General features: G+C 40.2%; 1 protein-coding gene across 2 annotated transcripts in view; it reads right to left on the bottom strand.

The window, feature by feature from the left end:
* Positions 1–26,447, bottom strand: part of SQD2 (sulfoquinovosyldiacylglycerol 2) — a 276,296-nt gene that overhangs the window by 160,356 nt on the left and 89,493 nt on the right. For both annotated transcript variants that reach the window (XM_089439458.1, XM_089439459.1), the window contains exon 3: positions 6,906–6,976. In XM_089439458.1, coding sequence (XP_089295584.1) covers positions 6,906–6,976 — 71 coding nt within the window. The remainder of the gene's footprint in view (positions 1–6,905; positions 6,977–26,447) is intronic.

Below are 26,447 nucleotides of genomic sequence, written 5' to 3'. Positions count from 1 at the left end.
AAGTCTTTATACCTGATATCAAAAGTTTCTCACTTCCTAGAGCTCAGTCAGAGGTTACTGCAAAAATACCAGAAAGATATTTAGAATCTGGAAATTCTAGAAGGACATTTAGCAATGGAACGAAGAAAGCAGATTTCCAATGGTTATCTATGAAAGCAACTTCTGATCCAGATCAGAATGAAAATGAAAAGCTGCATAATTATACAAACTACCAAATAGTTTGTATGCTTCAGAATATTGATGATATAGCCCGAGATGTTTTAGAAATCAAAGAGCACATCAAAAAGATGCATACTGGTTATGTTGAGACATTGGGAATCCAAGATGAACACACACAAAAGTTAAATAATATTCAGTCAAACATGGGTATTATCTCCAAGTCTTTAGGACATCTTACAAATGCACTCCCCACTCCTGCTTCTCCACCTCATTATAGAGAAGTAGATGTCTTAAGTTCAAAGCTGAAATTCTCCTCCAAATCTGATGAATCAAAGCAAATTCTTTTTAAAGGGATAGAGAATATAGATAAAGCCAGACTTGAGAAGATCAAGAAAGGAATCAATCTAGCTAGAGAAAAGACAGAGTTGATGAAGAATAGACTAGCTGATATTCCTCCTGTTGAAAGTCTAAGACTACCAAAGAACTATGTTAGCCTTAGTTCTTTGATGAAACAAAATGGCCAACCATCTGCTCCTTCAATAATGGCCATGTCAGGAGTAACTGGTGAGCAAACACATGGTGAATCAAATTCTAAAAGAGACAGAAGTGATTCATTTTTCCATTCCAACAAAGGGAAAAGAGGTGCCGGTGATACCAATGCACATGAAGCATCAGCATCCAGCCCGTTCAGCAAATATACTGAAAATCTGCAATCTGTACCTATAAGGCTAGACAATCCTGCTTCCAGAGGATATGGAAATTCATTGTTAGTAAATATTGATTGCCTTGATTATAATGAAGTAATTGCTGTTTTGCATAATGTCCATGCTTGGGCGTTACAGAGGAAAGCCGAAGCCAAAGTGTCATGGTCTGATGTAGTTACTCAGATTGTATGGTCTTTTACTGGCATACTAAAGCAATGGTGGGAAAGGCTTGCAGAGGAAGAGAAAGATCAAATAGTTGAACATAGTACTGATCCATATTCATCATTCTAGAATCTAGATTGATTTAAAAATTAATCTATCATTCATCATTCTAGAATGTAAATTGATTTAAAACTTAAATTCAATCTAGAATCTAATAATTTTGAATGTAATAGCATGTATCTCTATTTATCTGAAATTTATTATCATTTTCTCGCTCTATTTTGATGGTTGAATTGAGTTTTGCAGGAAGGTCTTGATTTTTAGATCATCGGGCGTTCAGGTAAGTTTTCAGTTGGACCAATCAACTCTTGATCCGTGTTTTCTGAAGAGCCCAACTTAATTTGATCTCAGGCTTATCATACGATATTTTTTACTGGTGATGCATGAAGGGTTTTGAGCTCAGCATCTCCTTTAAACTTTAAAAATTTAAATTTTTTACATGCGAAATTGATGAATCTAGCTGTTAAGAGCCTTAGATTATTAGATTTGGGAGCGGAGTTGGACTCACACTCCCTAGATCTGATAGATTTGTCATTCATGTGCATAGATCTGTAATTATTTTCGGTTTTCTGACTTGGGTTTTCTGGGTTTTAGTTTTTATCATTGTATATATCGTTTGGGTGTTTTCTTGTTGTCGTGCAGCTACAGATCTGAAGAAGAAAACTATGTAGAGTCCAGATCTAAGCCCTGGAGGGTAAGATCTGGATCTCTGGAGTTCATCAACATCGTTGTGTAGGAATATTGTTCAAATTAATTTTGCAGTCTAAGGGTTTAAAGAGTTTTAAATCTGGAAAATTTTATAAAGGTTCTAGTTTTTTTAGATCTGGATATTTTCTTGAGGGTTTCAGGGTTAAATCTGAAGCAAGTGGATTCAACATTTTAAATTAAGATATCTGGAAATTTCTCTCCGGTTCTTTGGCTACTTGTCTCTTGCCTGGATTTTCAGTTTCTTTGTTGCCTGAGGTTTTTTCTAACAAAAAATTTCGAATTTGTTCATGTTGTCTACATCTTGGGGTTTTCTGGAAAATTTCGAAAATATATATATTGTTTGAGTTTGGGTTTTAAAAATTTTTTTAAGATCTGGAAAATCTTGGGTTTCTTCCTGTGTTTTTTCCTCTATCTATCCTGCCAACAGAGACCTCTAAACCCTTTGTCACTGCCATAGCTAAGTTGCCCTCAGATCTACAATTTCTCATCCTCTAGCAAGCAAACCCTCGGCCTCACTTCCCTTCTGCCCACGTTGTTGTCATAGCTTCTTCTCACTGCATCTCCATCCTCCACCATCGTAGCTCCATTCTTGCCTTTCCGCAGTCTTCAGATCTTCTCTATTCGCCGCCCATCCACATTTCTCACCTGCGTGCTGCCTGTCTGCAGCTTTCCCTTCATCATCCGAGCTGATGGCCACCATTCCAACCTACAAACGTAAACCCTTCTCCCCGCAGCTGCAAACCTGTCATCACGCCCTCCACGCTACCCATTGTGCTCCTTTCTTACTGTACGTCCATCCCCATTATTTCTCTGGTATCAGCTTCTCGTCAAGCTGCAAGCCTTCAATCTGTGTGTTCTGCTTGCAGCCCTTGACCATTCCCCTCGCAATCCTTTGCCTTCTCCTGCATCATCTTTCCTCTCTGTCTCAACTTTGGCAGCGCTGCCTCCTCTTCGACCTGTAGGTAAATGAAACATTGCATTTTCGTTTTCTTTTACTTTGTTTTAGACTGCCTTAGAGGTTTAGGTTTTGTTACTTTTTTAAACAAATTTGATTTTCGTTTATTTTTATTGTTTATGTATATACATTAGGTTATTTCTTTTATTTAGATTTAATTTCTTTAAAACTTTAGGTTAATTTATATGTTTTAATTTGATCGTTGTTTTGATTGACTTCCGATTTGTGCTATTATTTTGTTTTGCATTTTATTTTTTATTTTTTATTTCAATTTTTATTTTACTTTTTTGTGATTTCCCTTTTATTTTTCGATTTTGATTTTTTTTATTTATTTTCATTAAAAAAAATATAAAAACTAAAAGAATCTAAAACTTTCAAAAAAAAATTAAAAGTCCAAAACATTAAAAAATCTAAAAACATTTAAAAAATCTTAAAAATTTTAAATTCTTGGTGATGTGAGAATTAAGAATGAAATAAATTAAGGGATTTGTGCTTAAACATTAAAAAAAATTAATGTGGCATGTGGCCCATTAAAAAATCGAAAAATCGATTTATTAACCTATTGATTTGTTTTACTTCTTTATTTATCACATTGAAGTTATTTCCTAAGGAATAATTAAAATTAAAATTTGAAGTTCCGTAGTGTTATTTGGTGATTAAATGCATTTTTTATATTTTTCTATTGTCAAGTGTGATTAAATGTTTCAAAAGTTATATTGGTGATAAGAGAAAATTAATTAAATCTACATCTGGGCAGTTAACAAAAGTCATTTTCCTAGAATCTCTTGCATGATACAGTTTTGGGCGTTTATATTGATCATACCTGATTGTCACCATTCGTCACATATTGGAAAATTGTTCTGGATAACTTGTCTTCTTACTTAATCTATGGTTAATTCAAATTAAAGGCACTAGTCTATAATCATTTCTATCTAGTGGTTGTGTCTTGGTTACATTAGTATTTAATCTATTCATCTGAGTTAATCGAGATTCATTTACATTCGTCAAGTTGTCCATCTTTAAGTCTCCTAGAGATTGTATTTCACAGGTTATTCTCATTCATTTCACCTTAGGGACTACCCCCTTGACTTGTCTAGGAGAGAGTCTAAACGGAGTGAGTAAGGATTAAGAGTGACAGCCCTTACTCTGAGCGTTGTCGCGGTGCCTAGACACTTTGTGCGACAACAGGGTGCATAGCTTAGGAGCCCAAGTTTGCTTTTGAGATTTTCCGTTACCCCTTTTGGATGAGTCAATTTATTGCTCATCAGGGTTGGGACATACAAGAGTTTCTTTTTTTACACATTAAATGTTTGCGCAACTTGGTGGTGGCTAATGATGGGGGTAAACCTGATGCTAGGCTTTTGCCCACGCACTAAATAAATGTCCTAGCCATCTTTTGCATTTTTCATTTTTCTTTCATTGTGGCTTTCTTATGCTTTTAGCTTTCTTTTAGCTACATCAACTTCCAGGGCTAAGTTTTCGGGCCCAAACTCAACGATGAGGATGAAGGGTGCCAATCTCAAAATGACCACCATCCCGAAGAATGGAGATGGATAAGAGGGAAAGATGAAAAGTGGTAAGTATGGACTACCTTGGGCAAGCTACATCAATCAGTGTTTCCCCAGTAGTGCCCTTCCTTAAACATTAAGGCCTCAGAGGAGATCCCAATGGACTAGAGTCAAAGACTAACCTCCCAAGTGAAGTAAGGGAACAAGAATATAGTCGAGATTGGTCAATTATCCAATTTTCCCTTTGATCCACATTAGTATGTCCATAACATTAAATGAAATCACATGATTGCAAAAATGGTTAAAGTACATGTTGATGCATGACCCACCTTCCTTCAAGAAGGTGTGCCAGATGGGAGAGAAATCTAACTAGAGCAAGAAATGCATGATCCTGGCATCATGTTATGTGTTGATTATATAGGGTTGCTAGTTGGCTGGCTATCCAAAGAGGAGAAAAAATTCTCCTATGAGTTACCCACTTTTTCGTGGGTTACATGCCATCATGAAGAAATCACCAAGCTATCAAGGTCCTCAACACTCCAAGGCAAAATGCCACATAAGCATCATGCAAGGTCTACCAATCCAAAAGTAAGCAACCTCCACATGTGCATGTCCATCATGGAACAATCAAGGGTCATCCACACACCATATCACATTAAGCACTCCCAATATGGTGTAAACACCTTTGGAGTGGCCCAAATACCAACTCCTTTTTCACCAAAAGAGTGGTTTTAGAAAGATAGCTCTGATAGCATGTACAATATTTTGTTTTCTTTGACTTTTGATGCAAAAATGAAATTTCACCTCACAAGGTGGCTTCCCGAATCTAGTCTATGTGAACTTCAGCTTTAAAACTGATCTGAAATATTAATTTACAGCAGCAAACAACAAAAAATATTTCATCTTACTTCAACCCAAGCCACAAGGTAGCCCAAGAGAAAAAATACCAAACATATGTCAAAAAGTTTCAACTTTCAGCCCTTAAAGGATACCTTTGGAAGCATAGACTGGATCTGAAATCACTTTATATACAGCATATTATAGCTGTAAATCCACTCTCTTATCTTCTAGATGTATGTTAAATCACTAACACTTTCACCCCTTGATTATGTCAAATTAACATCAACAACAAATGCTAAAAATTATTCAATCAAGAAGACAATGCAAACTGTGAATCAAATCTACAATTACACAAGTTTTGGATGGTTGGAAACTTCATATATATATATATATATATATATATATAAGAGAATGAAGTACAAGTGCATATCAAAGCTTTATCACAAAGCTATTTCAACTCTTTAAGGTCTCCAAAACCCTAGCGAGGGAAAACCAATAAAACCCTAGCTACCACCACCAAAGATCTCCAACAAGCAAGCATCAACATAGGTAAGCCCTACTTGGCTATGTCCCAGATATAGCCTTCTCCCCTCCTCCTAAATCAATCCCCTCTAGGTTAAACCTTAGCTTCTTCGCCTGCTTAGGGTGAAACCATAACCTTGGAACAAACTTGAAGTTCTACAAAAACCCTAGCATTCAAGACAAAAGATATATTACACAAGAGAAAGAGAGACTAGTGCATTACTCTCCTCACATCTCTAACACAAGATGAATGAATAGTGAGTGAGAGAATCTCTCATTCTATTTATATGAGAGGTAGGAGAGGCCAACTATATAAAGTGGGCCTAAACCTTCACAAGCAACCTATCCCTAACAAGTCTGTACACATATGTGAAGCACTCCACTCAAAGAGGATACATGTCAATCTCCAAGGTAATGTCATTAACAAGCAAGGCTCTAAGGCTTGAATGCTCCATGAGATATGTCCAATGTTCCTCCTCCACAAGCCCCTTGGGCTCCAACACTCCTACAAAAGAAAAGTGCTCCTTTGCATCCACCACACCTACAAGACCACTCCTCCCTCAACCCCCATGTCCTCAAGTCAAGTACAAGCCTCCATGCAATTGATCCAAGAGTGCTTGTCCCATCTAGAACTTAACACCCTCCTCCAAAATGTCCAACACTCCTCCAAAGCAAGGCATTCTCCAAGCAAGCAACTCAACCTCTATGTAGCCATCATGAAGAAGTGACCAAGCTATCAAGGTCTCTAATGCTCTAATGAAGAAGGCCACATAAGCATCAAGCAAGGTCTAGCAATCCAAGTGTAAGCCACCTCAACATCTACATGTCCATCATGGAACACCCAAGGGTCATCCACACACCACGCACCCATATTGCATGAAGCACCCCCAACAAAGGTGTAAACGCTTTTAGAGTAACCCCAAAAGCTGATAGGTATATGATGTGATTGTTTGCTTATGTTTTCCTTTGGAAAAGTTGATGCGCAACAACTTTTCAAGAAAACAATTCCCACCTACAATTGGGAGAATTGACACCGTTCAAAAATCATCTAGCACCCCATATCAAAGAATTATAGGTGCAAGATAAGTGAGAATTCACACTTATTGCAAATAATAAAACACTATAAGATTAAATTAAATAAAGAAATATGGACAGCTAAATTTAACTATTTGCATGGCATCCTCTATCTTATTTTCCTTTTCCTTCCTAACAAAAAGGATTTCCAAGATAGATGAAAGTGAACAAGTCAAGTGAGAAAAGGGGAGGAGAGAAGAAGCAAGAAACAACCTCCATGATCCTATCACCTTCGCACCGTAAAACTCTTGAGGCACTCCCTTGTGAGTTGTCACGACAATTACCTGGAAATCAAACAAGTAATTACAAATGAAGATAAAAGAACATATTCAAGGCATAAAATATTGTTATAATTTTGTAGATCAAATCTAAGACATGGAATTGAAGATGCCACCTTCTCATACAATGTTTATCATTAAAAATGAGTAATGCAATATGAAAGCAATAGCTATTACCCAACAAAGGGAGGATGGTTCACTTGGAATGAAAAGAGCTGCGGTGTTGCAAGAACAATGGACAACTTCGTAGGTTTGTGTTTGGTGAATCATGGCTGAACCACAATATTGGAGAACCTTTTCTAGTAAAAGGGGTGAGGCCTCATCATTGATATATTTGTTGACCTCTTTAGAAATTATCACCAACTGATGCACCCTTCAGATTTGAAGAAATAAGGTTTTCATGCGTATATATAGAGAGGTACGTTGAGGAACATTGGTGTGGAGGAAAACCCAAACCTGTGAAAAAGATGTACTTGCTGGATAACAAAATTAATATGTGTGAAGCCATAATAAAGTGTTTGGAAACAGATTTAAAGGAAAGGATCTCAGAGAGGCACTAGAAAGGATACAAGGGAGAATTCAACAAAAAGGCCTTACAGTATGAGGACTCCTCAATGAAAATGAAGTAAGGAATCAACTCTAAGTGTGAGAATTGCAGGAAGAAACCTTTTATAAATAAAATCATAGATGAGATGGCTCAAAAAAGGAAACAGGAATACAACCTTCTTCCACAAAGCAACAATCCAAAGGAGGATTTTTAATAAGATCATCCATCTAGTGGTAATAAAAGGAAAAAGGTTTGAAACTCGAGTGGAGATGAAGGAAAGAAGCCAAATTGGTACTTCCTAAACATATTTTAGTGCTAAGAAAAGTAGAAATCAAGCACAGGATAGGGTTTAAACAGATATTTATAGATTATGATTGGGCAACAAAATGAGACCCTAGTGGAGCCAATTAAAGTGAAGGAACATGGAAAGTATCAGTATCTACAAAAATGTGCAAGGCAACAAGTTTACACAGGTTCTCGACACTGTTTTTCCAAAACCTTTGATCAATCATTAAAGATGATGTTTTTGCAATAGTGGGGGAATCATGAAGTTTGCACCAAATTGATTGATCCCTAAATTCACCATTCATAGCAATGATTCCAGAAAAGGCAAAGGCAACTACCTTGGATGGGTATAAAATCGCAGGAAAAGTTTTGAGAATTAGATCATTAATGCAATTCTGAAATTTTGCCTCATTTACTTGACGTTTCCTGAAAAAAATCCCTATGAACTTTCAGCCTCAAGATTGATCTGAAATATTAAATTACAGCAATAATAATTCACTTCCCCTAAACCCAATTTTTCCTGGCAGGCCAAGAGAACATATACCATATGAGTGCAATTCAATACCGTAATATTGTAGCCCTCAGGGAATACTTTTGAAAGCATATAACAAATCGGAAATGCCTTTTTACAGCAGATTATATCAGCAGCAAATCTGATACTTTATCTTTACCAATATGAGTTAAATTACTTCACCAATTCAGCTATTTGTTATTTCAAATCAGCATGAACAACAAGGGTTGAAATCTACTCAATAAAGACAATAACATAAGCTGAAAATCAAATCTACAAGCACATAATGTTAAAAGTTTAAACCGATATATATATATATATATATGATGAAGTACAAAAAGCCCCGAGGGTTAGCTCAATTCATAGAGTCCCCGGGCACCTTTGCTATTGAGATGTCACAGATTCATTCTATCGACACTCTTGGGGTCAGGGTCTGTGGTTGAGCTAGCAGGAAGTGATCTCTACGGGTGGATCTGCTTGGTACAAATATTTCATGCATGTAGCGGTCACCGATCTCCGGGGTCCGTGAACCACATAGAGAAAAAAAAATGGAGTACAAAATTCAAATACATACCACAACTTTATAACAATGCTAGTACAACATAAACCCTAGCCACCAACTCCTAGCTAGAAGTCGCTCCCAGCCAAAGCCAGTCACTCCACTAAAGGTCCAGCATTAACACTAGCAAATCCTTGGTACATACCACAAGTGTTGATTTCGGGTAGCATCGGATGTGCTCTAGCCACGAAAATTGGTGGAGAGGCTAAAGCACATGAGATCTCCAATACCCAGAAATGGTTTGGGCAGAATCTAACCAGTTTGGGAGATATTAAAATAATTAATATTTTTAATGGAGTCTCTAAGTCTAAACTTAGGGAAAATAAAATATTAATGTGAATTAATATAAAGCTGAGTTAGAATGGTCCAAAAGTCATGGATCAAGCCAGATCTAATCTTAGCCGTTGATTAGGGACTTAATCTCGGCCATTGAATTGTCAACGAGAAAAGTATAAGAGGAGGCTTGAGGGTCACTTGGAGAACACACCGAGTTGATCAAGATTTCGATTTTCTGGGGCAGGGTTTGTTGAAGAAGTCGAAAGAGTGATCAGAGTTGCAGCTGAGGGGCAGTGAATACAGAAGCAGAGAGGCAGAGAGGGTACCGAGAGAATCAGCGCAGAAACCGAGAGAGGGACGCAGAGCCAGCCAGAGGCCACGCAGAGCCAGCTAGGGCCCACGCAGAGGCAGCCAGGAGCTGCGCAGTGCCTCAGAGAGCTAGCGTGGGTGACGCAGAGGCTCTAGAGGCTGACATAGTGCCTCCAGAGGTTGACGCAAGGGTTATTGGGCTGACGTTGTGCCAGAAAGGGCTGACGCAGTCCCTAGAAGCTGATGTTGGGGTTCTCGTGGGGCAGATTGGAGTTGGGAGCTGTCGGAGTGTTTATCCGGGGTTTTAGCCGGAATATCTGCTTCCAAGTAGAGAGGTACTACTGTCGAGATTATTCTCTGTTGGGTGAGCCGGTTTTGGCACCCAAATTGTATTCAGGAACTGCATAATAATAAAACCCTTAGATAGTTGCACCAGTTTTCCCGCATTGGGTTTTTCCGTGGACTTTGGTCCAAAAACGATGGTGTCACTCGTGTGCTTGTTTTGTTTCCTTCAGATGATGATATTTAATGTGTTGAGCATGTAATTGTATTTATTTTCAGTATTTACATGGTAAATAACTTGTTAATTAATCAGAACAAGTAGGCAGAAATAAATTAGAAAAATACATGAAGGGTTTCTAATGGGTTAGACTTAGAAATTCCAACATGGTATCGAAGCGTGGTTGCAGATCACAGGAGAACTGAGGACACCAGCCGAGCAGAGCAGCAATAGCAAAAAACAGTTGTCCCGAGTGACAGAAGTTGTTCCTAGCAGAGAAGCAGCAAGGATGGGGTGACACAGTGTCTAAGTCATCAAGTTTGAGCCAAGAAGAGGATCAACTCAGTGGCAGAGGGGAGAAGACTCGACCTACGCAGTGCCCGATCATCTTTCTCAATCAGGAAGGATTGACGCCCATGGCTAGGAGGTGTGGATTTTGCTAGTGCCGGGATTGCGTAGAGCCTAGAAGCTCTAACCTTCAGTTTGTTGGAGCTTAGGAGGCTGCAAGTAAGTTGCAAAATGAAGCTGGTGGGGTACTGTAGTCAGAACAGTATCTAACAGGGCAAGACCAAGGAGGAGGGAGTTGCTACCGAGGATTTATAGCCAAGAAATCCAGATCAATGGTGTAGTTGCACTAAGGATCGGAGTGGGTGCATCTCGATATTGGCAGAGGGGTTTCTAGGAGGGAAATTAAGGCTCAGAGGGAGTCACATCGAGAACTTCCAGAAGGGAAGTAGAGGAGGAGCAAGAGGGCAGTGAACGAGGTAAGAGACTATGACAGACTGGACGGAGCCTCCAACTTTGAAGTTTGGAAGGCGAAAATCTTGTCCGTTCTAGACGGGAATCATGTCAAGCACTTCGCCTTGAGGACGATATCGATCCTAGTTGACCCAGCTGAGCACGATAAGTACGAGGAGGCAATGGTGAGGGCCAAGAGCATCATCCTTGACGGGTCAAGGACCACGTAGTACCACATATTGCCGAAAAGGACACGACAAATGAGATGTGGGAAGCCCTAAAGAAATTGTACCAACATACTTCTGTGCAGAGAAGGATGCTACTAGAAAATCAACTGCAGTCATACAAGATACAGAAGGGAGAACAGATCGACACCTTCCTCGGTCGATTGAAGGAGATCCAAGATCAGCTGACTTCCATAGGGGCCACGCCGGATCAAGAATTGATGGTGAGAACAGCCCTAAACGCAGTCTCTGAAGACTGGGAGGTGTTTGTCCAGAGCATACTGGGCAAGGCAACCCTTCCAGATTGGGAGGAAATGTGGGCGGCTCTTCGCCAAGAAGAGATCACAAGGCTAAGCAAGGCGGGAAGCAGCAGCAAGGGGATCAAAATCAAGAAGGAGGAAGAGGAGGATGTTGCCCTAGCATCTGAGGGAAAGCAGGAGAAACAAAAGAAGAAGGACCTCTTCAAGGTCAAATGCTTCAACTGTGGGGAACTAGATCACTAAGCGAGCCAATGTTCGAGGAAGAAGAGCAAAGAAGAGGCTTCTGACACCAAGGCGGCGCCAACAAGGGCGGAGAAGGAAGTGGAGACAGATGATGACTGTGCCATGAGTGCTCATACGCCACTTGAGAGGAAGTGAGGGGACATCGAGCTATAGTCAGAGGGACTACAGGCGATGAGGGGCAGGATCCTCGAGGTACCCAGCCTATTGGATTATACCTTGCTACGGGAGCCCCGAAGAGGAGTAGCAATACTGGCAGATGTCAGTGGAGACGGATGCAGATAGAGCGACAGAGGGAGCTATAGTGCAGGATTCCCAGGACAGCGTGAGGCAACAGTGCGAGATGCATGGAGTTGTTGCAGCAGCGCAGAGGTCAAAGAAGGGGCACTTGTCAGCAAGAGAGGGAGTTTCAGCATCGAGGGTGTCTCTAGCCTGACAAAGATGTCAGAGTTGGGAGATTAGTTACTTACTTCTCAGTAACTGAGTTGCAGTGCAGCAGTTAGCAGTGGTAGTGCTATGGGCAGCACGATGCAGCATGATGAGAGGGGTTGTCGTACAGATGCAGCAGTGGCAGTGGCAGGGCCATGGGTAGCAGTACATGATGTAGCAGTGCAGAGGATGTTGGGCAGCAGGCCTAGCATCAGCACAGGGACCGATGTCGGATGATCAGGGTGATGCTCAGTGAGGAGTATTACTAGAGCACAGTCCTCGCTAAGAGGGAGTGTTGATTTGGGGTAGCATCGGATGTGCTCTAGCCACGAAAATTGGTGGAGAGGCTAAAGTACATGAGATCTCCAATACCCAGAAATGGTTTGGGCAGAATCTAACCAATTTGGGAGAAATAAAAATAACTAATATTTTTAATGGAGTCCCCAAGTCTAAAATTAGGGAAAATAAAATATTAATGTGAATTAATATAAAACTGAGTTAGAATGGTCCAAAAGTCATGGATCAAGCCAAATCTAATCTTAGCCGTTGATTAGGGACTTAATCTCGGCCATTGAATTATCAAGGAGACAAGTATAAGAGGAGGCTTGAGGGTCACTTGGAGAACGCACCGAGTTGATCAAGATTTCGATTTTCTGGGGTAGGGTTTGTTGAGGAAGTCGAAAGAGTGATCAGAGTTGAAGCTGAGGGGCAGTGAATACAGAAGCAGAGAGGCAGAGAGGGTACTGGGAGAATCAATGCAGAAGCTGGGAGAGAGGGACGCAAAGCTAGCTAGAGGCCACGCAGAGCTAGCTAGGGCCCACGCAGAGGCAGCCAGGAGTTGCGCAGTGCCTCAGAGAGCCAGCGTGGGTGACGCAGAGGCTCTAGAGGCTGACACAATGCCTCCAGAGGTTGACGCAGGGGTTATTGGGTTGACGTTGGGCCAGAAAGGGCTGACGCAGTCCCTAGAGGCTGACGCTGGGGTTTTCGTGGGGCAGATTGGAGCTAGGAGCTATCGGAGTGTTTATCCGGGGTTTCAGCCAGAATATCTGCTTCCAAGTAGAGAGGTACTACTGCCGAGATTATTCTCTGTTGGGTGAGCCGGTTTTGGCACCCAGATTGTATTCAGAAACTGCATAATAATAAAACCCTCATATAGCTGCATCGGTTTTCCCGCATTGGGTTTTTCCGGGGACATTGGTCCAAAAACAACGATGTCACTTGTGTGCTTGTTTTGTTTCCTTCAGATGATGATCTGTAATGTGTTGAGCATGTACTTGTATTTATTTTCAGTATTTACATGGTAAATAACTTGTTAATTAATCAGAACAAGTAGGCAGAAATAAATCAAAAAAGTATATGAAGGGTTTCTAACTAGTTAGACTTAGAAATTCCAACAACAAGCTTGTATCACACCAACTCTCCACACAAGCACTGTTGTTTTCCATTTACAAACCTAAGCCATGTTGCATCACACAAGTACATGGTAAGATGACTCCAAAATTAGCCTCCAAATCTACATGCCCATCCTATGGTTCAAGTTCTCAAACCCTAGGTCTTCTGTTAGTCTTTGATAGCTCGGATAGGTGTTCGAGTCTCTATTGGTGTCCAAGAGGCTAAGGAACATAGGAGCATTATTATCTCTGAGACCCAGAATAAGTTTCTAAACAAAATGCCTTAATTAGATTAATTAGCCAATTATTAAATATTATCCTAAGTCTAACTTAAGAAAGTTGGTTAATTAAATCAGATTAATTGAAGTGAATCGATTTTGCTCTAATCGCTTATAGAAAAGTCATGAAAAGGGGTCAAGATGATTTTAGCCATCGATTGGGATTAGATCGTGGTCATTGGTTGCTCAACGAGAAATATAAGAGCAAATCAAAGGGGCTTTTGAAGACACACACAAGGGAGTTTGAATTACCCAGTTGCAGTGAGAGCATGGGAGCAGTGTGAGCAAGGAATACACCAGTAGTTTAATGCGGTAGCAACGAACACGTGTTCTAGTCTCTATGGTGTCTAAGAGGCTAAGGAACACGGGATCTCCAAAACCTAGAAAAGGTTTCATCAAAAAAGCCTTAGAAATACCTCAATTAAATTAATTAGCCTATAATTATATATTTCCTAAGTCTAACTTAGGAAAAGTGGTTAATTAAAACAGATTAATTGAGGGAAGTCAATTTTGCTTTAGAGACTTCTGGGAAAGTTAATTGACGGAGTCAAGATGATCTTAGGCATCAATTGATATGTGATCGTGGCTATTGAGACTCCAACGAGAGATTATAGGAGAAATTTGAAGGGTTTGGAGAAGACACATTGAGTGAGTCAAGCAATTCGACTACCCAGTTGCAATGATTTAGCAAGGGCGCAGTTGAAGCTAGGGAAGCATTAGTAGCAGGGATTCAGTAGAGATTTGGGAGCAAGATGTCGAAGGAGATTTCCTCAATATTTTCTAGTGTCAAAGTGACAAGAAAGGAGGGTTGAATTCATCTATAGAGGAGGCTGAAAACAACAGTGCGAGTTAGCCGATTTATGTAATGCGAGTTGTCGAAGAGACCACGTTTCAATTGCCAGACGCTGGATCTATTTTCCAGAGAAAGAGCGAGTGGGTCTAAGTAGCTACATGAGGCAGAATGACTTGCAAGGAAGGCTTCCCAAAGTTGTGCAAATTATCCTCAGCCAATAGTGTGCATTTCAGGAGGGCAGTACGAGTCTCAGGAGGAGGTGCAAGTGGCTAGGAGGCGGTTGAGTTGGTTGCAGAGGGAAACAGTTAGTCTCCAGTATATTTAACTAGTGGAGGTCAGTATTTGCCAAAGGTTTGCCAGTGAAAGGCAACCAATTGTAATTTCACCTAAATTGTTGAATAATAATAAAACCCTCATTTGTTGCACTGGTTTTCCCTTCAGGGCTTTTCCAGGGACATTTGTCCAAAAATAACGGTGTCATACTTTTATGTGTGTGGAATATTTTCTCAGTTTCATATTTTATATTCCGCAACGTATTTTATTTGTGAAGATTGCAATAGTGATTTAATCATTATTTGTCGAATTAATATTCAAAAGACAAATAATCTCCAGTAGATAGAAGATTATACTCCAATTTATTGCAATCATGGAAATTTCACAGGTTATCAGAGCAAATCGGATCAAAGAGGCTCTAGAGCGAGTTGTGCAATTCAGAAGGAGATCTGAAGCACAGAAAATCAGACCTGCGCAGGTCGCAGTGCAAATTGCAGAGGCAGCAGTTTGATTTCCAGTCCATAGAGGTGATCCATAGGAAGTGCGAGTTGTCTATGTTGCAGTAGCAGCCAGTGAGGTTGCCAGAAAGGGTTTCCGAAGGCAGATCAGATCTAGCGTGAAGGGTTTGTAGCAAAAGGGTTTTGCAGTAGCAGATTAGGGCAAGGCAAGGAAGAGAAAGCACACGAAGGTTTCGACCCAGTTTATTAATTTTCCAGTATTCTCAGCGTCTAAGAAGGTCGAATTCATTCTGCAGAAAGAAGGCCAAAGCAAGCAGTATGAATTAGCCAGTTTTCCTAGTTCGTAGATCTGGAGCAGTAATTCCATTTCCAGTACCGGAAAGTGATCTGGAGAAGGCATGAGTAACCTCAAAGGACAGAGGGAGGCAGTATATTCATCGGAAAGAATTTCTAGAAGCATTTCTCACTTACCAGTGCGAGGTGCAGGATCCAATGCAAGTTGTAGGCAAAGGGTGAGAGTCTACAGAAGGAGGTCGAGTTGTATTTTGCATAGGAAACATAGTGTTTCCATATCGATTTGCTAGTTGGAGGAGAGATAAAATTTCTCCAGTTATTTGAGCTATGCAAATTTTCACAAATTTTCCAAGCATGGCAGCAGTAGGATTGAGAGATCAGGACAGGTTGGATGGAGCCTCCAACTTTGGTATCTGGAAGGTCGGAATGTTGTTTCTATTGGACGAGCACGGTCTAAAGGAGTTCGCCACAACATTTATTGTTGTGCCAACAAATCCCATCCAATTTCATGAGTATAGGAGGGATAATACCAAAGCCAAGAGGATGATCCTTGATGGAATCAGGGATCATATCGTTCTACATATCACAGAAAAGGTTACAACAAAGGAAATGTGGGATGCCATAGTCAAGTTATACCAAGATCCTTCCAAGAACCGAATGATTATTCTCAAGTAGAAACTGAGGACAATCAAGATGAACAAGGGTGAGAACGTAATGTCCTATCCCACTAGGATTCAGTCGGTAAGAGATGAACTTGCAGCAGTTGGAGAGAAGCCAGCAGATGACGAGCTTGTGCGGATAGCTCTCAATGTGTTTACTAAGGAATGACGTATGTGTGTATTAGTCTTCAGTGAATAGCCCCTAACAGCTACTAGTGTAGCTGATTCATTGTGCCATTTGATCTCTGCTCCCTGAGCCAGTCATATGTCCCCTCGCCCATTTGTTGAAAGCGTATGTTTGAAGGTGGGCAATTGTTAAAATTGGAAACTAGTGCCGAATTCCACTTTGGGCAACTCCTTTGAAGAAGATAATTGTGTCATTGAATTCCTATTTTCGAGAGGATCAAAATCGACCTAAAGATCTCTAAATTTGGATAGGGAAAAATATATTTTTGAAAATAAGCCCTCACATGTGAAATTTATCAAGTTCAGCCTGGGGTTAATTATCAAGTTGAACCCCTCTCCATCTTATATAAATAGAGGTGCTCTCCAACCTCATTAGACACATCATAAGTGCATTCACACATGGATTAGCTTTGTGTTTTTGGTGTAGTTCTGAGGCAGAAAGATAGGAGGCAAGGAGCACAAGCTAGGAGAGGAATATCTTTGTTGGAAGGGTGTGGATTCCTTGCAGACCTAGCCGCAGATGTCTGAGGTCCTAAGCCGATTGTGAGAAGGCCTAAAGGACGAGTTTTGGACAGATCTTGAGGCAGATTTCCTTGCAGACTTAGGCTGCAACTCAGAGGAGAGGTAAGAGGGATTTTTGTGCATAATTTTAAGGGTTATGTTGTCTCTTTTCAAGCCGCAAGTAAGGACACCTACAACAGCAAGTTAGGAAGTATGTTTTGTGGGCCAAGTGGGCTAGGAAAGCTCCTCTGCCCTAGCCATAGCTTCTCCTAGTACAATGCAGGTGAACTAATCAATGAATGAATTGAATTGATTTACAATGAGCAATGAAGCTCAATAAATAATACAAGAGTATTTACGGAAACAACAAGTTTCTACTAAGGAATAGAAACAGCAAGTTTCTAATAAGAAATTGCTAATAAGATCACAGACGATCTTGTCTTACATAAATGAGCATTAAAATACTAAAATAGCATTATTCTAATACCCCCCCTTAATGCTCAATCTATTTACAACACCTATAGACCCTCTGAATTTTACAAACTTGTCAGGACCAAGGGGCTTGGTGAAGATGTCTGTTGGTTGCTCCGTGGTGGGAACATACAGCAACTGAATCAATCTGTCTTCAACGAGTTGTCGAATTTAGTGACAATGGGTTTCCACATGCTTTGTTCGTTCATGGGATACTGGATCCTTGGCGAGTTTGAGCACTCCCTGATTATCACAGAACAAGGGAGTAGGACCGGCCTCGGAAACATGCATATCCACAAGCATACGTCGAAGCCAAACTACCTTACAAGATGCCTTAACTGCTCCCCGATACTCTGCTTCTGTCGAGGAGAGAGCCATTGCCTGTTGCTTCTTACTAGTCCATGTGACAACACCAGATCCTAGACTAAACACATAACCAGTTGTAGATTTACGGTCATCAACTGAACCTACCCAGTCGGAATCTGTGTAACCACTGAGTGTAGGATCTGAACTCCGAGTGTACAGAACTCCATAATCAAGAGTGCCACTCACGTAACGCAGCACACACTTCTCTGCTATCCATTGATCAGCCTTAGGGGCTGTCATGAAGCGTGAAATGTAGCTCACTGCAAAACTGATATCAGGTCTAGTGGCAGTAAGGTAGATGAGGTTACCCACTAATTACCTGAATAAAGATTCATCCACAAGTGGTGAGGATGACTGAGCTGAAAGTTTGAGCCCTGGTTCCATAGGAGTCGTGGCAGGTTTGCAATCCTGCATTCTAAACCTGTCCACAAGAGTTTTGGCATACTTGGACTGAGAGAAAGATGTTGTTCTCAGTCTGCTAGACTTCAACCCCCAAACAGTAATGAAGAAGTCCCAAATCTGTCATATCAAAAGTGTTGCACAAATCCTGTTTGATCCCATGGATCAAATGTGCTGAACTGCCAGTAATGATAAGGTCATCCACATAGACAACCACAAACAGAATATCATCACCAGTATGCTTGATATACAGGTTTGCATCAGATGGACTCCGCTAAAAGCCATGATCTGTTAGGTACTTATCAATTTTCATGTACCAAGCCCGAGGGGCTTGTTTCAGACCATAGAGTGCTTTGACTAATCTACAGACTTTCTGTTCTTGACCGGCAACCTTGAATCCTGGAGGTTGCGTCATGTAGACTTCTTCCTATAAGTCACCATTCAGAAAAGCACTCTTTACATCCATCTGATGGACTTTCCAACTGAACTGAGCTGCTAAGGCAAGGACGAGCCGTATGGTACTCATCTTGGTTGTAGGAGCAAAGGTCTCCTCATAGTCTATGCCTTCCTTCTGTGAGAACCCTCGAGAAACAAGGCGAGCCTTATACTTGTCTAGGGTTCTGTCAGCGTTGTATTTCACTTTATACACCCATTTGCAGCTAATGGGCTTCTTCCCTGTACGAAGATCAGAAAGGGTCCAAGTGTGATTCTTCTGAAGACTCTAGAATTCAACTTCCATGGCCTGTTCCCACTCAGGTATACCCTTAGCCTCTGAATAGGTTTGAGGCTCAAAAACACTGTGAAGGTTAGCCATAAGTGCAAAATTTACTGTAGGCTGTTGTTTGCTCTTATTTCTGGAAGTTCTACCTTCAAGGAGCTCATTATCCCGGAGATCACCAATAGTTTTAGCCCACCACTTAGGCCGGAGAGTAGAGGAACCAATATCAGGAGGAGGTGGAGGAGGCTCAAGAACAATAGGAGCAGCAAGAGGAGGGTTATTTTCTGGAGGAAGCTTAGGTAGTGCATCATCAAATACTGATGTTGCATCATCCCTCCCATCAGGTGGACCTAACGGAAGAAGAACACTGTGAGGCTGATCCTCAGAACACTGCTCAAAAGGAGGAGACTGAAAGAACCCTCTGTCTTCATCAAATACTACGTCCCGACTGAAGCTAAGACAACCAGTGTCTATATCGATCAGCCTATAGGCCTTGTGGTGATCACTGTACCCTGTCATCATGAGTTTCTGGCTTTTGGAATCCAACTTAGAGCGCTTAGCAGCTGGAATCCAAACATATGCAACCGAGCCAAACACTTTGAGGTGACTAATCTTAGGCTTACGGCCAGACCAAACCTCTTCTGGAGTCTTCCCCTTAACAGCCTGAGTAGGTGATCGGTTAAGAAGATAGACAGCAGTAAACATTGCTTCAGCCCCAAATTTGTTCGGAACATTCCTATGTTGTAACATGGAACAAGCCATTTCAACAACCATACGGTTGCGAAGTTCGACAACACTGTTCTGCTGAGGAGTGTAGGGTGTAGTTAACTGCCGTTTGATGCCATGGGTATCACAGAAGTTGGAGAAAGCAGAAGAATAAAATTCCCCCCCATTATCTGTCCTAAGAGTTATGATATTATAGCCAGACCCTTTTTCAACTAAGGACTTCAACTTCTGAAAGATACTAGATACATCAAATTTATGTTTTAGACAGTACACCTACATCTTTCTACTGAAATCATCTACAATAAGCAAAAAATATTTGCAACCAGTAACAGAAGATGTATTCATAGGACCACAAATATCAGCATGAATTAACTGGAGTACCTTAGATGCGCGCCAAGATTCTCCATCCTTGAATGAAGACCGATGTTGCTTGCCAACTTGACAGGTGCCACACACTCCCAACTGCTGAGTCTGATTATCAGGTAACCCTGACACAAGTCCCTCCTGAGATCGCTGGGAGAGATACTAAATGTTTAGCTGCCCATATCTCTGATGCCACAGAGTGCTGATGGGAGAAACACGAGCTACTAGAGCCACTTCTGGAGAATCACCAGTGTCAAGAAGCATGTATAGGCCATGATCTTCTAGGCCAACAGCAACCGTAAGACGGGTTTCCCTGTCAATAATGGAGCACTTGTGTGCATTGAACACCACATCGAGTTGAGGAGAGTTCCTCATAATCTGGCTGACAGACAGCAGATTAATTTCCATACCAGGAACATAGTACACATTCAGGAAGATGAGTGTGCGCCCACCAGACTGGATCTAAACTATACCTCTGCCAACCACTGTGTACTCCTCACCTCCACCGAATACCACGAAATCACTGAAAGATGAGAAGTCAATAAACCAGTCACGCTTGTGGGAGAAATGACGTGATGCACCAAAGTCAATGTACCAGGCAGAAGATGGGGCATGATCTAAGGACCTCTTAGCCATAAAGGCGTAAAAGGCAGATTCCGTCTGCTCGGAATGTTCTGCAACATTCGCTGTCTGATGAGACCCTCCGTGTTTCTTCTGTTCAAAAGCAATCCTCTGTCGGCAATCTTTCTTCATGTGGCCGAACTTGTGACAGTAATTACACTGCACATTTTTCTTCTTAGTGGGATCAGAAGGCTGAGAAGAACCTTTCTGCTGAAAGGACTGATCCCCGAGGCACTTATTTAAAGCCATGCAAGTTTAGAACCCTTGACATGCAACCTTTCAATTTACTAACAGTGACCCTAAATGGAAACTAAAGAAAAAAATTCTCCACAAAAGAGCAATTTCGAAATGAAGCACTAAATTTTTCAAACTATGAAAAATTATTTCGAAAAAATACCTGAGCTCTGATACCATAATCAATGAATGAATTGAATTGATTTACAATGAGCAATGAAGCTCAATAAATAATACAAGAGTATTTACAGAAACAGCAAGTTTCTACTAAGGAATAGAAACAGCAAGTTTCTAATATGAAACTGCTAATAAGATCACAGGCGATCTTATCTTACATAAATGAACATTAAAATACTAAAATAGCATTATTTTAATATGAACAAAGATGTTTCTTCCATATGTTTGATGTTGTTGGTTGGTACAGAAGTGTTGTAGGGTATGTTGAGGAGGAGCCCATACCTTAGAGTAAGTTTGGGTTCTAGATCTACAGTAGTTACATCAACACAGGCTTCACTTCCCAGTATAGAATTGTTTTGGGTTCATTCAATCAATAAAGAAGACCACACTAAATGGACTGGGGCTGAGCTCCTTTTGAAGACTACCTTGTAGATGCTTTGTCTATTGTTGATCAGTGGTTAGGGTCGAATTTGACTGTTATTGTTTGAAGGAAGAATGGAAGATTTGTCTGGGCCACTTCGTTGTCATCGATTGTACTTTCTCCCTCTTTCTCTGTTGAACATTTGATATTAATAATAAGAAGATTTGATAAATAGTTTCCCCATCTTGGGGTTTTTCCATGGCCTAAGCCAATTTTTGTGTTCTCTTGTCTTGGTTTGTCTTCTACATTTATGGTTTATGTTCTTTCTTTAGTTACCATCAATGTAGTAATGATCTATGTGATTGCAAATTAAAGAAATGTAAATATAAATTGGGCTATCATGGAACATTGAAGTAACTAACCTAAGCAAAGAACATGTTATCTAAAATTAACAGCAATCCAATCCTAAAGGTATGTTTTTCATTGTGCAATCGGGTGCTTATGCTTGTTTTTACTTGGGCATTTTACCCACCACTTTGTAGGTGATATCCATAGGAAAAAAAAAATCCCCTAGATGGTCCTCAGCGAGCAGCCAACAACCACCAGATAGCTCGATGTGCCATTTTCTCCGCCACCTGAGCCAGCCATGTGGTCGCTCGCCCACCTCTTATGATCGTATGTTTGAAGGTGGGCCTTCCAAACCCGAAGGTAGGGCTTATCGTGTGATTGAGTATTTTTATTTACTTATCATGGATACTTTTGGGCATGGATTAGTGGGGGGTGTTGTCGCTCAAATTGTACTAGCACCGTGACAATGACTCGGGGTGGGGGTTGTCACTCTAATACTCGTCCACTCCGTTCTAGTTGTCTCCCAAAAGCAGGCAATGGGGGGTAGTCCCTATGGAAACGAGATGATGAAAGACAAGTTCGGAACCAACTTGTCCGAGAGACACAATTGAGTGGCCTAGTTACTTGGTTAAATTTAGCAAGACTTAAGGATTTGATTAGATTTAGAAATGAGACCAGTGACTTATGGAGTCAAAACTCTTGCTTATTACAAATTAAGACCAAGTAACCGGATGAACAATCATTGCTTAAATGATTAACTAACCTATATGCTATGCAAATCCTAAGACTTAGGTGTGATGCAAGGCTCTTGGTTAATTTTAAATTAGATGCCTATTCTAAATGGAACCTCCCACTTAACTGTTTTGAGATCAGTCTTTAGAGCAAGTATTGGGATGGAAGCCAACAGGAAGCAAGCAGAGGCTTGATTAATGATACCTCCCCCTGTGTTCCAACCATCTAGTGCCTCCAGCACTGCAGAGACTGTAGCTCTAACGATGGCAAGGCCATTGTGTTAACCACTAAAAAGGTGTTGAATCCCTCAAGCTAAGTGAGAAAGGGTGGCCCTAGAAGTCTATCAACCAAGCTTATGCTTGGAGGTAAATTATTAGTGCAAGTTAAGTTTAGAATGCTTATGCAATGGAATGGGTGAGTCTTGGATTAAGATTGTTTAGTTGTTTAAGTACTTAAATTATGATTAATCTTCAAGAGTACTTATCAATAAATGAAAAGACAATTTTATTACCAAGAGTGTTACAAATGATCAAGTGCCAATATTAAACAACACAAGGCTAAACTTCTCCAATGATAGCAAGATTGCAATACGTAACCCACAATCACAATTCAAGATCCTTAAGAGATGAAGATAAAGTAAATGCCAATGGTCCTATATCAATAGAATATGTCAATGACCAATGTTGAGAGATGCTCACTTAGAATGATAACCAATGAAACTTACGATGCCAATGTTTAAGATAGGCAACAAAGTTACCAAAGCTTCTTAGAGCAATTATCCAATGATTTTCTCATTAATGCTTCAACTAGATGCTAAACAAAAATATGCCAATTAGATCTTAATACTTAAATAACTTAAACCATCAATGAGATTAGAAGATTTAAAGCTTAGATGTTTGAGTGATTTTAGTGCCAAGTTAACAAGATTTTGATCTAACACAAGACAAGTAAACGTTAGACTTCAATAGCATAAACTACAATGAGCCAACTTGATCATGAAAAATCCACTTATAATGTATAGGACAGCGACAAGTATGTCACTTCAAACCAAGAAATTATGAAGCATATAAAACTGAAATTGACCAATGAGTTGCCTAATGACTTGTCAATAAAAAATTACAAGTATTTTGCCCTCTTAAGATGTTATATTCAGAAAATATCAGATTTGATCTATCTGATTATGCAGAGATATTCCAGCACAAATGATTAGATCTAAGCTAGATATTCAATGCCCAAGTAGCCAAAACACTAGCAAATTTTTACTATGAAATTATTAGTGTTTAGACTATTAAAAAGTGATTTTTAGGGCATTTAATCATGAATTTTACCACTGTTATGAATGATTCAGAAAGTTGTAGCAACACAGTGACAAAGTAAGGATTTAGAGAGCAAACCCTAGGCCCAAGACCTTGTAGATCACTTGCCCAAGTTGCCCGAAAATTTTCCAAAGCATTTGGCACCTGAAAACACCAACTTTGAGCAAAATTCTCCCTACAAAACCCACCAATCTTTAGTCCATAAATTTCAAAGGTGGGCAGAGGGAAAATTAGGGCTAGGACGAGCTAGCACTAGGCCTAATAGGGCCAGCGTTGGCCTAGGAAGTGTTGAGAAATCTAGGGCATTAGCATTAGGTGATTTCTCTTCTATTAGTGACTGCTTGTGAATGCTTTTTCCTTCTTTAGATTAGGATCTTCTTCTTGTTAGATTATTAGTGTTATTCTTCATCAAACAGTAACTAATGCATGAACATAAATAGACAAGAGAGACAACATGTAGGCTATGAGCCAAGGCCAAAACCTCTCACTCTTTGAGAGGAAAACCAGCACAAATTCTTCTTATAAAGATACCAATTAACAAATACCAAGACCAAGACCCTTGACCTAGTAGCCTCTTCAAGACCAAGACACAAGTCCTCTTCCATCTTTCCCGATTCCTACTACTTCAGTTCTTGTATCATATGAGATCATTGTAGAAATGTAGTTACATCAAACTAAGGTCACTATAATTAACCTCTCCTTCAACAATAGAACCGAATCCTTATGCCTAAGATAGAGCCAAGACCTTCTTCAATACAATAATACCATGGCCTAGTCACAAACTAAAGATCTTCTTCCTGGGAGGCACCGAATTCTTCTATGTTGTGAGATATACCAAATCACTGTGGTATAATACCGAACTGTAGGTCTTTATGATAAGGATCTGTGACTATTTCAAAATACCGACCTATGTTCTATACAGAGACCATTCTCTCCTTCATTGTCACTGTGATCTGAACTTAAGAGGGATATTAATTCCCTACCCAATCTCCATTCCTATGCCTTAGACCAAGCTCCTTTTCTTACATTTGAATTCTGTAATCACTCTCCAAAAACTCAGAGATATCCGAAGTCTTCAACAGTGCTAATGCAAAGAGCCTAGCCTCATAGATATAGTAATTTGTCCTATATAATTAAGCCGACATGAGCATCCGAATGGGTGTGTCTCCTTAATTGGGAAGTCAACATGAGTTTGTCACCTTATTTTGAAGCCGACATGAAGAGAGGACTTTGTGTTTGTCGTTGGAGGGTTATATAGACTCATATACAATTAACACATGCCCGAGAAGGGCTCTTCATACATGACATTGACTCTTGGATTCTAATGATAAATCCTAAGGCACTCAATGGGAGCCAACTAGATAAAAACTCTTGCTCATGAAACCCATGAAGCAAGGTATTACAAAAATATTTTTATTCTCTTCTTTTCATCATTTATAAAATCACAATTACAATGTCATTATGAAGACCGAACCTAGTTACACTTTTCAACAGGAAGGGCCTATAAGGCCTAGCGGCTCAAGTGAAAAGGCCAAATAGACCTGTTGTGAGGGAAAAGAGGCCCACAAAGGGCTGCGGTAGACCCCACAACAAAAGAGGACGCTGAGGGCTTGGGCAAAGCCCTAAATCCTATGGCCTAGGGTTTAGAGGCCTAAAAGGCCTGCCGCAAGCCCTTAGAGGGTTGTGGCTAGGGGATAGGAGAGGAAAGGGAAGGTAGAGAGGGCTGAAGAGGAGAGGAGGGAGAGCGAAAGAGGGAAGGAAGGCTAACGGACGGATAAGGAGGCCAAGAAAGGGGAAACAAAGGGAGGTCGAGTAGCGTAAGGGCCACAACCAACCCTAGAAGGGACGAAAAAGATGACGTCGGGCCTCAAAGAGCAGATGCAGAGGAGGAGGTTAACGCTAACCTCCAGGGGGGGCAGATCCGGGCCTGAGAGCCCTAAAACTTGAAACCCCTGCTCTGAAAAAATTATTTGCTTCAGATCTTCAATTTTGCTGCAAAATCTTCAATGGTTGGCCCTGTAAAAAAAATTGGAGACTAGATCTTATCCTCAAGGGCTTAGATCTAGCTCTAATCCAGCAATTTTCACTTGATCTCACCTGCACAAATGAATTTACAAAAACCCCAATATGTACAAAAATCTTAAAACCCCAAAAACCCTAGTTAGAAAAAACAATTTACAAAATATATTATACAAATTTATTTACAAATGTGCAAATATACAATACTTTTAAAAGAGATTTTGAGAAATAAATGCTTTATAGATTTTTTTATAACTGACTAAGTGTACTTTGAAGAATAAATGCAAGCTACAGCCTTAGAGAAGTTAGATAAACCATAAAAATATTTGAAGTCCAAACAAGGTCAGCGTACATCCACAGTTTGTGAACTTGGAGCCCAAAGACTGGGGAACCTGCAAACACTATATAATTCTTCACATATAAACTGTTAGAACAACAATGAATCGGATCATCTAAGATAAACCCAAAACTTATCAACGGAGTGTTCCTATCATCTACAATGAAATAACAATTTAATTAAAATTTAGACATAATATAGGAATGCTCGTACCTAGCACATACCACAAATCAACAGACAATAGACACTGGGAACTGTACCCCAAAGTCTTTATTATGATTCAAAAAATGTTCCCAACGGGACAGTAACGTTACATCAAATTTTCTGCAGAATTACATAGGCCAAACATCAGATGGATTGAGACACAAATGACTCTTTATATATAGATAAATCCTCCAAGTGGAAAAATAACGGCTAGTTGGCTTGACCCTCGGCAAAATAATCTCAGTCGTCGAAAATATTTGATCATATTTTAATTCCAGTGTCGAAAATATTTATTTTTGAGAAATTTTCCAAATTCCCATTTAAACCATTTTTTATTAGCTCAAAAATAATTATTTTGAGCTAATTTCCTCAAAA

Source organism: Pinus tabuliformis, chromosome 9 (genome assembly GCF_031772625.1).
Source record: "Pinus tabuliformis cultivar Carrire ecotype Pingquan chromosome 9, CPIR1, whole genome shotgun sequence".
Taxonomy (NCBI): Eukaryota; Viridiplantae; Streptophyta; class Pinopsida; order Pinales; family Pinaceae; genus Pinus; species Pinus tabuliformis.
Note: the sequence above shows the minus strand (reverse complement) of the source record. Positions and strands in the feature narration are given on the sequence as shown.